This window comes from Aedes aegypti, chromosome 1 (genome assembly GCF_002204515.2).
Source record: "Aedes aegypti strain LVP_AGWG chromosome 1, AaegL5.0 Primary Assembly, whole genome shotgun sequence".
In the NCBI taxonomy this organism is placed as follows: domain Eukaryota; kingdom Metazoa; phylum Arthropoda; class Insecta; order Diptera; family Culicidae; genus Aedes; species Aedes aegypti.
The window spans coordinates 153724035-153739363 of NC_035107.1; the positions used below are offsets into that span (position 1 = coordinate 153724035).

General features: G+C 38.4%; 1 protein-coding gene across 7 annotated transcripts in view; it reads left to right on the plus strand.

Moving 5' to 3' along the window:
• The window catches only part of LOC5575427 (syntaxin-16), a 137362-nt gene that overhangs the window by 41786 nt on the left and 80247 nt on the right, over positions 1-15329 (plus strand). Inside the window, exon 4 of one of the 7 annotated variants that reach the window (XM_021851327.1) lies at positions 5747-5893. The exons of the other annotated variants lie outside the window; for them this stretch is intronic. Coding sequence (XP_021707019.1) covers positions 5747-5791 — 45 coding nt within the window. The 3' untranslated portion in view covers positions 5792-5893. Of the gene's footprint in view, positions 1-5746; positions 5894-15329 lie in introns of those variants that run through there. 7 annotated transcript variants of the gene reach the window in all.

Sequence of the window (15329 nt, forward strand, 5' to 3'; positions counted from 1 at the left end):
CGGACCATTCTCATATCTAGAGAATTTGTGGTCTGTTGAACGAATATGAAATATTTTGGTGGATGTTTGTGGTTCGTATTCATTTATTTTTTCTATTGCTGATGCCAGGGAAGTAAATTGTCCGGCTTTCAACAATAACTTTGTTTCGTCGTTTCGAACACTTGATACGAGAGCCTTTACTCCTGCTTTGACTGCCATTCTTGAAGCCGTATCAACTGGAACTTGCTCATTTATGTAAGCTCGTTCTAGCTCAGTAGTAAGCTTTTCGATTTCCTGAGTAAATTTTGTAATTTCGCCAATTTGTTTTGTGGCGTTCATTTTAGCCACAACAGTTTCGGGAGTTGTTGTGCCTTTACACTTGTCGTTCAATTTTCGTATGATTTCTTCCACGTTTTGGGGAATATTATCAATTGCTGATCTAGCTTTACCTTCAAGTCAAGTCTTTTTTTTTTTTTTTTTTGGTAGCGATAGGGGTAGTACTGGCACTCTTAATCTGCCCTAAGCTCCTTCCCAGCATTTGCTTTTATAAGCCTCTATTGCGTTCATCACACAGACGTTCCTAAGCAATGTTGCTCAAATGGTCACTGTGTACGCTAGCAGCAATCAGCCCTTGCCGTAGTTTTGCAGTCTAGTATTTCAGACTACTATCAAACTATGATAAGGCCTGAAATGCTACTAGAGTGGTTAAAGTGAAGAACGAAATAGTTTTATTAAAAGGTCCTCATTCCCCATTTCATTTCATCACTCACTATCGTCACTTTTATTTTCGACAATATAACATATATCACTCATCAACTTTCGTAATACACTTCTGATATACTTTCCATTATATCACTTTTCACATCACACCATTTTCATATAAATTCATTGTTATTACCATTTACCATCTGTTACCATTACTAAGTAATTAAAAGATATTCAATTTAAATGTATCATTATATTGTTGCTGTAGAGTCATTACTATTCAAACTACGATTTAGCACTATGATCAAGAAATTTACCGTAAAAAAATCACTTCGATCCATTCTTCTGCACTTGCTGTCATTATTAACACTTTTATCATGCACGTTTGAAGAGCTAGACAATAAAATTTATATTCAGAGAAATGATTGCACAAATGCACAATGTATTATGGCCATTGTTAAATTAGTAGAGTTCACATCATTATTATTATATTTTTAACAAAACTATCAGAATCACTTCCACTTTCATTTTTAAATTTTCATCACCTTAGATTTTATTATAAAATCACTATTAGCACCATCACAATCACTAAATTTAATAACGACGAGTGTAACGCACAGTTCCACCAAACACCCATTCTTATGTTGTATTATAAAACGATTTATCACACGTTGGCTTCGAAACTTAACCACCATTGCTGATTAGTACAAAGGATGCTACAGCTCGTGTAAACGAACTGAAACATCAACAACCAGCACTGGTTTATAAGTAACTAATGAGCCCTGGCGGTCCCTCGGTTCGAAGAGGACCTGATAATATGCCGAAACATATTAACAGATCCTCTGCCTGAATGCAGCCGTTTCATGATAAATCATGAACCGTTGGAGGTGTGCCAAAGTATTGGGAAGGTGATATGTTTCACAGACGGGTATTATTATGGTGCACCTTCTACTTTGGCACCGTCAAACCCTGTGATCGTGGCCAGGGATTATCAATTGCTAATCTAGCTTTACCTTCAAGTCTTGATAATATAGTATTAATAGCCACTTCTTTGTTTGCCTCATTAATTAGTGATTTACAAGCATTCAACGCTCCAACTACACTTGCTAATTTTTCACCATTACCATCGTAAGTTGGTACAAGCGCTGTAATTATTTTAATTATTTCGATGATGTGATTTGCCTTATTGCTGGGGTCTCGGATATAATTAAATGTTCAACCTACTTGGTTGGGGTCTCGAGCAAGAATATATTTCAAATTCAAAACTTAACTCTATCGAGTGTGGTCGCGATGCACAATTTTTGCTGCGTATGCAACGTGGTAGGTTATCGCTCTCCAACGACGGATGTTTATGCTCGCGAAGCATAACACCCGTCGTCGTAATTCGATCCACCTCATCGCATAGGCGTAGTTAGGGGTGCATCCACCACACGCCCTATTTATTTTATTTTAAATTTTTATCTATTAGTTGAAAATTCAAAAATATTAATGCTTTATCAAATATATAAAGAATACGTTATGATACTTGTTGAATACCTAATGATATTTACCTAAATTGAAATTTAAATCATTAACTGCTTGTAAACATGATGTTTCAAAACAATATGTCATTGATACCTCATATCGCCGACACCACCTCCTCAAAGTATGTATGAACTGATTACTCCACAAACATTTAACTTCAAAAATTCCAAATTGGATTGTATATTAATTCTTCTTATTCTTCTTCTAATTCTTCATCCACCACACGCCTTATGAAAGGTTTAATCCTACTTTTATGTACAATGTCTTCTTTGTCTTTAATTAAAATCTTCACATTTGGTTCTAAATCTTCCAAAATTTCGTATGGTCCGTTAAATTTTGCCTCTAACTTTTTTCCTGTCTCGTTTTTTACCCATACAAGATCTCCATTACTATACATTTTCTGCTTCGCAGTTTTATTGATTTCACCTGTTCGCTTGGTTTTTTCTTGAATTAACCTATCCTGTACTTCTTTGTGACAAATTTGCAATTTTGTTTTCATCTGTTTGCTATAATCGTCTATGTTATACACTGGTTCCGGAGTTGCTTCTGCTAAATTGGAAGGCATCTTGGAATGTTTTCCGAATACAAGGTAGAAAGGTGTATAGTTAGTGGTTGAATGAACAGTATTATTGTAGGCAAATTCATAATAAGGAATCCAACTTGACCAGGAAAACAGTTTATTGTCGCATTGAATTCTCAGAAAATTCCCAAGACACTTATGACTGTTTTCCAATGCACCTATCGTTTGATGGTGATACGCGGTACTGTTTAATTTTTCGATGTTCAGGAGTTTTGCTACTGAGGAAAACAAATCCGACATAAACTCAGTTCCTCTGTCAGATGCTATACGATTTGGTACGCCATATTTCAGAATGACGCTTTTTACAAATGCTTCAGCTACTGTCTCTGTTGTTTTGTTCTTAATAGGTGTTGCAGTAATGAACTTTGTCAGTTCGCACTGCGTTGTCAATATATATTCATATCCATCAGAGGGTATAAGTGGACCTACTAAATCCAAATAAATTTTATCAAATGCACTTTCAGCTGTCGTGGTTACGATCATTGGTGGTTTCGCAACATTGATTGATTTAAATTTCTGGCATTTTTTACAAGATTTTATAAATTTTGCTACATCTTGGTTAATGCCTTTCCAATAATATTTCTGCCTAATGGTGTTAATTATTCGTTTAATACCTGCATGACCTGCAGTAGGCAATATGTGATAATCGTTCAGGATTAACTTTTTCGTAGTGTCGTCAGTGATGACTTTAACTTTATCTGAAATTTTCAATATTGAGGGTACCCTTTCCGCTAAATCATTTTGCATAATATTTTCATAAAATTTGTGCGCACAATCATCGTTAATTCGAATATATAATTCTTCGACACTATATTTTTTACATATTGAACCAAGTTCCTCCCTTGTTCGCCGTAACGATTCCAAGGTATCTGTTGGTTTAATTATAATTTCTTCTCTTTCAGGAATCCATGTAACGTTATCAGAAAAATTGTTTGTTTTTATTATCAGTTGAACTATTTTTCTACTTGAAGCGTCATGGCCATTGATCACCTCTTTAGTAGAATTAGTATTTTTCTTCTTCGCCTGCATTCGGGTTGTTACGAATGCCTCATTGCTGAGTTTTTCGTGCATGTCTCTCAATTCGGTTGTTGAAATACGTGATAGCGCGTCCGCCACGGCGTTTTCACAACCTTTCTTGTAGAAGACTTCAAAATTGTATTCTTCGAGAGCCAGACGAAATTTCGTCAACCGACTCGAAGGATCCGTTAAAGTGAAAAGGTAAACTAAAGGTTTATGATCGGTATACAACTCAAATTTTCGTCCATATAAATAAACACGAAAATGTTGAATTGCCCAGACTATGGCCAACAGTTCTTTTTCGATTGTTGAATAATTTTTCTCAGCACTATTTAAACCCTTGCTGGCAAAAGATATGGGTTTATCATTTTTGTTGCTTAATACTGCACCGATTCCGTAACCAGATGCGTCAGTGTGTAGTTTAAATGTGTTTTTCTCGATAAAATCTGGATAATCTAACACAGGGGGTTTGATGAACCGCTCTTTCAATTGTTGAAATGCAGTTTCACATTCTTCACTCCAATTGAATTCTATTCCTTTTCCAGTCAAATAATTTAATGGTAAACACAAACTAGCAAAATTTCGTATATGCTTCCTGTAGTAATTCGCAAAAGCTACAAATCTCTTAACTTCATCAGAGGATGAAGGACTCTTCCAATTTTTAATAGTTTCAATTTTCTGTGGATCAGGTAGTACACCTTCCTTTGAAATAAAATGTCCTAAATATATCAACTCCTGCTTCAAGAAATTACATTTAGCGGGGTTGAGTTTCAAATTGACTTCTCGTAGTCGCTGAAAAACAGAAATCAAATTCTTATTGTGTTCGTCAAATGTTATCCCGAACACAATAATATCATCGAGGTAAATTAAACATTTAGTTAAATTTAATCCTGACATTGCCACTGTCATTAATCGAGAAAAGGATGATGGGCTTGTCTTTAATCCCATCGGTAGCCTGGTCATTTGATACTGACCGGATGGCGTCGCAAACGCTGTAATGGGTCTGTCCTCCGGTTTTAATTCACACTGGTAATAACCTTGTGACAGATCCAAATGAGTAAAATATTGAGAACCTGCGAGGGAATCGATTACTTCCTCTATATTGGGCAATGGAAATTTATCCCTGTCCTTTGGTTCAGAAAGGGGTATGGGAGCGTTCTGCCAACTCGGTCGAGGCAGATTTCTTGTGTGAACAAGTTACAACATGGACGTTCTAAAGTGCCAGAATGAAGTGTTGTGCTTGTGGGGAGCACTTGAAGATGGGATGGAAGGTCATTACTTCGCGTTCGTGCTTTACTCCTGCTTATCTTAAAAGTTATATACAATAACCTACCCTAAGTTTAATTATCGAAATTAACAGTTGCAAATACAATAATCGTTCTGAGCTCACTAACATGTCGTCGCGTTAATTTTATCATAATGATCTTTTATCTACATCCGTCGAACCATTCTGAATGGCCGTTGTGAGAATATCACCAAGAACTTCTCACATGCATTAAAGCTGAATTGTACTACATTGAAGCATTGAGGTTTTCGCTCTTTTGGATTCATTTTTTGTTGTTCGTCCTCAGTATTGTTGAGATGTCCTGAATGCCGCACATGGCGTACAGTGATCATTGCCATGGAGTTTTTCGTAAGCTGCATGGGGATTGTTATCATGGGAATCCAAAGAGCGAATTTTCTATGATTTCATTGTAGGCCAATGCAGCAATAAAGCATGTAACAATCACTAACATTTATTCTCTCTTTATCCTTGTTTTCATATCTAACCCGCTGTTCCTTCGGATAGAAGTGAAATTAGCACTGTGGACTGTATTTTTAACAATTTTTATTTAGCGATAAAATACGCGTACTGATCACGGCGTTGTACGCAAAGAAACTGAAAAATTGTCTCGGTAACTGACCCCTCTATTACTCACACTAATAAATTCAATTGTATAGGGTGGCCAGTTTATAACTGAAAGAAATGCTCGTTTTCACTCGTAACATACACCCCCGCGGTGGGTAAGACTCGCAGGATACCCTCAATCCACGATACTCGTTACACCTCGTCATTAATGGGTAGAACTGCTATCTTCGTGGTAGCTCGTCGATAAACTCCGCTGCTTGTGCGCACATCAACTACTCTAATTACACCGTCGGGGCCGGGAAATACCTCTTCAATGCGACCCAGCTTCCACATTGGAGGTGGCATGTTGTCTTCCTTGAGTATTACCATTAAACCCTTTCGCAATGCCGCAGGTTCTTTATACCATTTACCACGTCTCTGCAAGCTGGTTATGTATTCGCTTGACCATCGACGCCAGAAGCATTGCTTCCTTCTCTGCACTAGTTGATATTGTGACAGACTCATTGGCGTAGGAACAGGGGGGGCCAGGGGGGCCTGGCCCCCTCCAGAACCATCCAGGCCCCCCCCAGAATTTTTGATGATAATAAAATAAAAAAAATAAAAAAAAAAAAACAAACAATTTAACTTGCAGCAAAATCTTCTGAATCAATCTAGGTACATGACTCTTGTTATTGACAAAAATTTCTTCAGTAGTTACGTTATTTTATGTTGTAGAACACTATAGCGAGAAAACCTCGCTTGTCTTATACAGCATCAGCGTGATAGTTCTGACTTTGGTGAATCACGCGACAACCGAAAGCTTATCCATCCGGCTGTCGATCGATTGGTTACTGTTAGAACTAGCTTCATGTTGTATGCGGTAAGCACATTTTTTCTGACATATCCATTACCAAAAATATCGTGGTATGAAAAAGTGGAAGTTTGATCCCAAAAATTAGTTTTTTTTTCTGAACAATCCAATTCATTCTGTTTCAGCATAGAGCAGCACTGCAGTCTGATTTCTCATGTTTTTGGAGGATACCCTGCTCGAGGTGTGTGGTGATGATGATTACCCTTATGAGAATCCACTAAAAAAATCCATTTAACTTCAACTCGTATGATGTCCGAAAAAAATAATTGAAAAAATAGACAAAGTTACTATAGGAATTTCTCAGACAATACATAGCGGGAATTCTTGTAGAAAAATAAGAATTTTTCAAGGAATTTCGGCATGGCCAAGTTTTCTTCAAATGAATGGTAGGAATTTAACATGGCGTGAAAAAAATGTAACAAAATCGACCATAGTGACCTTAGCTCTCTTTGATTTTGATTCAATTTTTAAGTAGTTTTGCATGATTAAATTTATTGCTTGAACAATATTTTTTCAAGAAAGATTATTAATTCCAAAATTATTTGATTAATATTCAACAAATTTGTAGCACAATTTTTCAAAAAACTTTTCGATATGCATTATACAATTTTAGTTTAATCAAATACCTCAAGGAATACTTCAGAACTATTGCAAATCTTTTCGAAATAAGTCAAACAATATTGTTGGACTTGTTCATACTTTCAAAGCGAATTCATCCTGGTGGACATCCACTCCTATGTCAACTTTTTATTATCAAATTGGTTTCGGAAAATGTTCCCAGATTTCCCCTTAAAATGTTACTTTATCTTTCAAAAAGTTTTTGCTCGCAATTCCTCCAAAAAATAATTAATTCTGTTAAATCTAATTCAGAGGTATTTCGCTGAAAGTTCTATTAGAAATTCTTCTTTGAATTGCTTTGAATAGTTTTCCCAAAAATTTTATTACAAATTCTTCCTCAAATTTCATCAAAAGACGTTAAGAAATATTTCTAAAATATTTCACAAATTGCGTGTTTTCTTTTTTAGAAATTTTGGTTCAAATCCCCGGATCATTCAAGAATTGTAAAAAAAAATGATTTCAAAATATCCCTTACCCTATATTATAACTGGGAAGAAGAAAATTTATTAAGATATTCGTAAAGAAATTTCTATTGATTTTCCTTAAAACACTTCGTTGGAAATTGGTTCTTGGTTTGAATTTTTGTGCGATACGAAAACGTAATTTCTAGAGGCTTTCTGGCAGAATCCTGGAAAACCATAAATCAAGGAAGGATAGCTTTTAAGGATAAAAAAGATTCTGATGGACCTTGAGAAATTTGTTTTATTTGTTAATTCATTAGAGAATATTTTACTATCCTGTAATTTACCTGTAGAGAAGATATTATAAATTATCTTTCATTGTACCATTGCCCACCTATTGTTCGACTTGCTTCAACATTTTAATGTTTCTTCTTCCTTCGCAAACCACTTTGAGGAACCTCGTACAAATATTTCCATACTCCAAAAAGCATCGTTTTAAAGAATCTAAATCTAATTATACAAATTGTGAAAAATTACAGAATTCTTATGCGTATGGTTTCTTATTCCTGAAAATCCATCAGGAATTCCTCAACAAAATTTCAGAGTAATGCAGAAGTTTTCACTAATATTTAACCCTCTCTTTCCCATGGTAGCACAGGTGCCACCGATTTTCAACGAACGGTAGCTAAACCGAATTGGTACGAGTAGCTCAATAATGATTGGAATAAATTTATTCGCTCATTTGTCTTATCAAACATCGAAATAAGTGACCTTAGGGTCAAACTATTGGAAAACAATCAACTAACTATTGAAAAACAATAAAAAAATATTGTGATTTTGAATAATATAGCTTATTTGTAAAAACTTTTTGTTTTTTGAAACGCCATTTTGATAGTTAAATTGTCAAACAAAGCTGTGGGAAAGAAAGGGTTTAATTAGAATCTTGCATTTTCACGTTAAACTTCTACAGTACTACAAAACAGTCGATAATAAAACCTTCAAAAAAGTTTGTTTGGAATTTCTAGAGGTAGGAAAAAATGGGTTCTATATCAATATGTTCACCATAGTATCATGAATCTTCAGAGTTCATACTAAATATTATATAAGACTCAAGTTACAAATACTTTTAGTAAAAATTTCATACGTTTTAACATGGATCATTTTCTATTATAAAAGACGTCGAAAAAGAATACGATTTTATGTAGTAAATCCTACAAGAACCACTTGAGCTTTTCTGTGAGGTACATTGTTAACATGTTTCAGAAATTCTTAAATTTTACGACAGGAATTCAGTGATATTTTCCGAAGTATGTTTAAGCTGCAATTATTCAATAACTTATCAACAAGGTTATTTCAAACCTTTCGTTACTTTAGAAATCTGATATGGAGTGATTCATAGAGGAATTTATAAAGCAATCCCTAAAAATATTAAGTTTTTCCAGGAGTAGTTTTAGACCCAAAAAATTGAGTGTTTACATTTTTATATGTCTTTTTTTATGGAAGATTCCTGAGATTTATATTCGCAAAAAAAATGAGTTATTTCTAGAACCTGAAAGAATACTTGATGGAACTTCTGGAGATTTTTTTTAAGATTAAGAATGAATTGCAAGTGTTCAGTGAATCTGACGAAAAAAATGTTCAATTAAAATCCCAAAAGAATCGTTAGTGCGGTTTTATGAAAAAAGCTCTGGAAAATGCTAAGATGAATCTTTGGTAATTTTTCAGAAGAATCTACAAGAAACAATAACATAATTCATTAATAAATCTCTGTACAAATTACTCGGGAATCTTTGACTATTTTCACGGAAGAGATGTTGCACCTTAATTTTAGATAAATCAAAAAAATAATTATCTGTGAAAAAATACAGATTTCTTGCGGAGAGCTTCTCTGAGCAATCATGAATAAAATTTCCCAATTGAATTCTTTTAAATTGCTCAGGAAATTTTTGTGGAATATTGCTAGGAATCCTTACAGTAACACCTGGAAGAGCCAATTAATATTTTTGCAGGATGTCTGGATAATTTTGCTACGATTTCTTCAAACAATTCTATAGAGAAACCTTAGAAAAAAATTCAAAAGCAAAGTTGGAAAAACTGTTGGTGAACTCTCTGAAGAATTCGTGGAATGAATCCTTACTTGTTGATTGTGAAGTCATTTTTGGTGAGAATCCTATATATTTTTGTTCTATATTTTGGAGAAATCCTTAGAAATCCTAAACAAATTATTTATGAACACAGGGGGATACTTTAAACTAACAATTGGAATTTATATGTAATGTGTACCTAGAGGACCTTCGAGGAGAAAGTATTAAAAGAATTTGTAATGAGGAGTTCTTCAAACGATTTTTTAGGCAGTTCGATAGAGATTCTTCGAGAATTTTTCTGATGAGATCAAAAAGTCTGAGAATGATTCTCTTGGGGAATCCCAGGACGAACTCAATGAAAACTAGTAAAGGAGTTCTTGAAAAAAAAAACTGAAAAGTGCGAACATAATTCATGAATAAATTCCCGTAGGGATTCTCAGAGGAAACTCTTCAAAGCACATGATTTAATTCCTGAAATAATCAAAGGAGAAACACAAAAGACAATCCTTGTGAGCTTTTTGCTAGAATTCTTTAAAAAATTTTGACTGGTTGTAACCTGTTGAATCTGTTTCGTAGCGACGATTGAAATTTACAAATATCACTGATATGCCACGAAATGAGACAAAATTATAAATGAATGAAATCGATACAAATCTGTAAAAACTACCAAATTTGTGAAAATCGTGATTATTGCGACCGACATTACTTCTGTAAAACAAGTATTTGCTAGGCCCCCCCTAGGCCCCCTCCAGAAAAAATTCCTAGCTACGCCAATGGACAGACTTGTCTCGCGTAGATCTTCGTAGACTGGCTCAGCAACAGCAGTTAGTTCGCGGCCGATTAAAAAATGGCCAGGGCTTAAAGCCTCGTAATCCAGTGGATCGTCGGTTAACTGTATGAGGGGTCGAGAATTCAATATTCCCTCTATTTGAACCAACAAGGTGTTCATCTCTTCATATGTAAGATAACTCTCGTTCAATATCTTGTAAAGATGAGTTTTCATACACTTTACGTTCGCTTCCCATAATCCACCATGGTGCGGGGCGCGTGGGGGAATGAATTTCCAAGTAATTCCTCTTGGCTGGCAAAATTCGTTGACCCGTTGCTGATGAACCTGAGATCTCAAAAGTGTAACTAATTCCGTGAGTTGACGATCGGCACCATGGAAGTTGGTTCCATTGTCTGACAGAATTTCAGACGGGTTGCCACGGCGTCCAGCAAACCGATGAAGAGCCGCAATGAAACCATCCGTCGTTAACGAGGACACCAATTCAAGGTGTACAGCCTTAGTGACCATACACACAAATAGGCCAACGTATGCCTTCAATTTGATCTTCGAGCGTGCACCCACCTTTAGCAGAAACGGCCCAGCATAATCAATTCCTGTTCTTGAAAACGGTTGAGCTACAGTTACACGACAGGAAGGCAGATCGCCCATAAACTGTTGCGTTTCTGGAGGTTTAGTGCGAAAACACGTAATGCATTTACGCAGAACTCGATGAATTGCTCTCTTTGCACTAATAGGCCAGAACCGTTGCTTCACAATGGCTAAGAGGCCGTTCAGGCCGACGTGCAAGTTTTCAACGTGTAGCGCTTCAACGAGGATGTCTGTGAAATGGCTGCGTTCCGGGAGAATCATTGGATGCTTTTGATCCCTTGGTAGATCAGAATGCCTAATCCGACCACCAACTCTGAGTAATCGCTCGCAGCTGTCGTAGAACGGGTTCACGTTTCTCAACGCTCTACTGGCCGGTTTCTGTTTCTGAATCTGGTCAATATCATCAGCGAGTTCACAGTGCTGGACAACAAACACAATTGCAAGCAAAGCTTCGTTGTGTTCAACACTGCTCAACCATCCATATCGTCGCTCTTGTTGACGCTTCAATGCTCGGCAATTGAAAATAAATCTTTTCACATAGCCAAACAGTCGTTGCAACTTTCTCAAACTGCTTGAATTCATTATAACGTTGTACATTATGTTTTCTGTTACAGCAACGCTCGCTACCTGATCAGGTACAGGTTCTTCGAAGTCGGCGTCGACAGCAACTGCTACCGCTTGTTCAGTAGTAAACTCTTCAACGCTGTTAGATTCGTAATCTGCAACTTGAAGAAACGCAGGACCCGTCCACCAAATGGTACATCTCGTTAGTTCGTTAGGAAAAACACCTCGCGACACTAAATCTGCCGGATTTTCTTTGGTCGCTACATAGTTCCACTTAACGTTCGGCATCAAATTACGGATCTTCATCACTCGGTTTCTCACAAACACTGAAGTCTTCAAGTTCAATTTTCTTATCCAACACAGCACGATTTTAGAATCGGCCCATAGCACCACCCTTTCGGTGTCAAATGCTAGGGCTTCGCGCACTTTCTTCATCTGTTCCACCAATAAAACAGCCGCACACAGCTCGAGCCTTGGGATGGTCATCTCCTCAGGTTCCGCTTCGGTATTCATGGTACGATTCTGCTCCTTCATTGGTGCTACTTTCGACTTGGCACAGACCAGCTGCACTTGCACAGTACCGTCCATCTTCACGCTTCGTAAATATATGCAACAGCCATATGCCACCATCGAGGCATCAGAAAATCCATGGAGTTCTTCTTTCACCATACCATCAGCTGTCAGCCTCCGATCGATTTTGAATGAACTGATGTTGCAAAGCTCAGATCGTAGTTTCATCCAGTTGTATAATTCCTCTTCTGGAAGAGGCTCATCCCAATTCATCTTCTCGCTCCATAACCGCTGCATTATCATCTTAGCAATTACCACAGTTGGCGCCAAAAATCCCAATGGATCGAACAATTTGGCGGTCTCTGACAAAACCGACCGTTTTGTCGGTTTTGCAACATTATCATCCATCGGCCTAACTCGAAACATGAAGGCATCTTTCGTCGGATCCCAAAGTATTCCCAGAGTTTTAATCACAGCACTCTCGTCACCGTCGCAGAACTTCAGCAATTTTTCTTGTGATTGTGCCGGAATCTCTTCCAGAAGTGCTTCATCGTTCGCACACCACTTGTGCAGTTCAAATCCCCCTCTAGCAAGAAGCATTTTCAAACCATTCTGTAACTGCTTTGCATCATCCAACGTGTTTGCGCCGTCGAGTACATCGTCGATATACACCGATTTCAGTACAGATTTGCTTGCCGTCGGAAAATTGTTCTGCTCGTCTTTTGCTAGCTGCACAAGTACACGTGTGGCCAGATACGGCGCTGCAGCGGTTCCATAGGTCACCGTGCTCAGTTCTAGTTCCTTCAAAGGATCGGTTATGTTTTCTCGCCACAATATGCGTTGATATTTCCTATGCTCAGGATTCACCAATACCTGCCGATACATTTTGGAGACGTCGGCAGTAAAAGCATACTTAGGCATTCGAAATCTCAACACAATATCAAATAGGGAATCCTGAACGGTCATGATCATCATGACGTCATTCAGAGAGAGCTCCGAAGTGCTTTTCACAGAGGCATCGAACACCACTCTCAATTTAGTGGTGGAGCTATCTGGTTTTATAACGCAATGATGGGGGAGATAATACGCACCTTCTGTTGAATGCTCTGCTTCATTTATTATTCGACAGTGCCCTAACGTCAGATACTCGTTGATGAAGTCCACATACATCTTCTTCATCTCGGGAGACCGTTCCAATCGTCGTTCTAGTGAGTGGAACCTCTTCTCTGCTTGCATTCGCGATCCACCCAAATCCCCAAGATTGTTACGAAAAGGTATCATTACAACGTAACGTCCTTCTGGTGTTCGTGTGTGTGTTCGCATAAAATGTTCCTCACAAAACTCGTTGCTTTCATAGCTGGTTTCGTCCTGCTGGTTGTCAATAGCCCAAAACCGTTTCAGTAACTCGCACAACTGCTCGTTGCTAGTGTCCGTTGGCGAAGCGTGACACACTTCCACATTGTTGAGTGCAGCTCCACCAGCTATTGGGCCTCCTACCAGCCATCCTAACGCGCTTTCTTGTAGTACTGGCAAGTCTGACGACATTCGGTACTGTCCTGCTCGTATCAGTTCAAAAAACATTTCGGCTCCGATCAACATATCGATGCGGCTTGGCTCATAGAACTTTGGATCGGCCAGCTCCAGTGCATCCGGCATCGGCCAGCTCGATGAATCGATTTTCGTTGTCGGAAGCGGTCCAGTCACTCGAGGAACCACAAGATACTCCACAACAAAACTATGATCGCTGGTTCTGGAAGCCACCTTTGCGCTAATCTTGAACTTGACCATCGTGTTCATTCCATTGACGCCAACAATTGGTACATTTGCACTCACTCTGCGCAGGTTCAGAAGATTCGCCATCCGCTCCGAAATAAAGCTTGCCATGGCGCCTGAATCGAGCAGCACACGACAATCGTACGAAACACCACAAGAATCGAACACTTTCACGACAGCCGTTGCCAACAGAATCTGTTTTTTCGTTACGGTCGGCTCGAAAGGAATAACACATTTCGCTGCTGTCAGTGGTTGGTTGCCAGGGTTATCACCACCTTGTTTACTTTCTACGGGGGGATCGGTGCTGACAGATTTTTTTTCTTCGTAGTGCATGAGTGGATGATGCTTCTTTGGGCACGACGGACAAGCTGGTTTGTTCTTGCAATTACTCGTCCGGTGGCCCCTTTTGAGGCATCCGAAACACAAACCCAAATGCTTCGCCTTTTCGTAACGTGCACTCACTAGTAGGCCTTTGAAAATATCGCAGGATTCAATCAGATGCTTTCCTGAGCATATTAGGCATCCATCATCTGGTTTTACGACTGTAACAGTGTGCGTTTTGTGTGCAGCAACTCCAGATGGTGATTTCGAAATTGAAAGTTGACTCCTTGCTTTAACCGAACCAGTTCCTTGTTCGCAACGCTCCAATACGTGGCAGTGGTTCCTCAAAAACGCAATAGTGTCCTTGTACACCGGTAGTTTACCGTGTTCGACCGACAGCTCCCAAGCTTTCCTTGTGGCAGGATCCAGTTTCGACGCCAATAGTGTGATGATGATTGCTTCACCCATCGTATCCATTTTTAGTTTGTGGAATTGAAGCGATTCCACTCGTTTTACACAGTCGTCTATCAATGCTCGCAACTCATGGGTGGATTCCTTAGCCATCGGCTTCAAGTTTAATAACTTCGTTATGTGTCCATGGATTACCATCGGCAGATTCTCATAACGGTCGATCAGTATCTTCCAGGCACCATGGTAGTTATTGTCGTTCAAAGTTTGTTCGTCGATCGCACCCTTTGCTTCTCCAATCAAAGCTTTGTCCAGGTGATGTAGTTTCGTTGCATCCGAATCAAATACACACCTGTCAACAATATCACGGAATCTTGCTTTGAATTTGAACCACTGATCGTAGCGTCCATCAAATGTGGGCAAAGGTGCTTGCTGCAAAATCAACGAAGGCGGATTTCGTGTTTGAGCATTTGATGCGCTGCTACCCGGTTAACTGACGTCGCCGTCGTTCGACGTATTCAGCATTCTTTTTCGCTCCGCGATGGAAACTTCCGCAACAGCTCGTTGTTCCTCTTCGAAGGCTTGAATCATCTCACACAACGCAATCCGGGTGAATTCGTAGAGCTCCTCGAAGTCAATGAAATGGTTTTCAAACTCAGCTTTGCGGGAAACATCCGTCAAATAGATGCGATTCAGGAATCCATTAAACTCATCGTAACAAGCATCCACAGTCTTCAAATATAGCTTCAAAGCATGAAAGCTGAATTT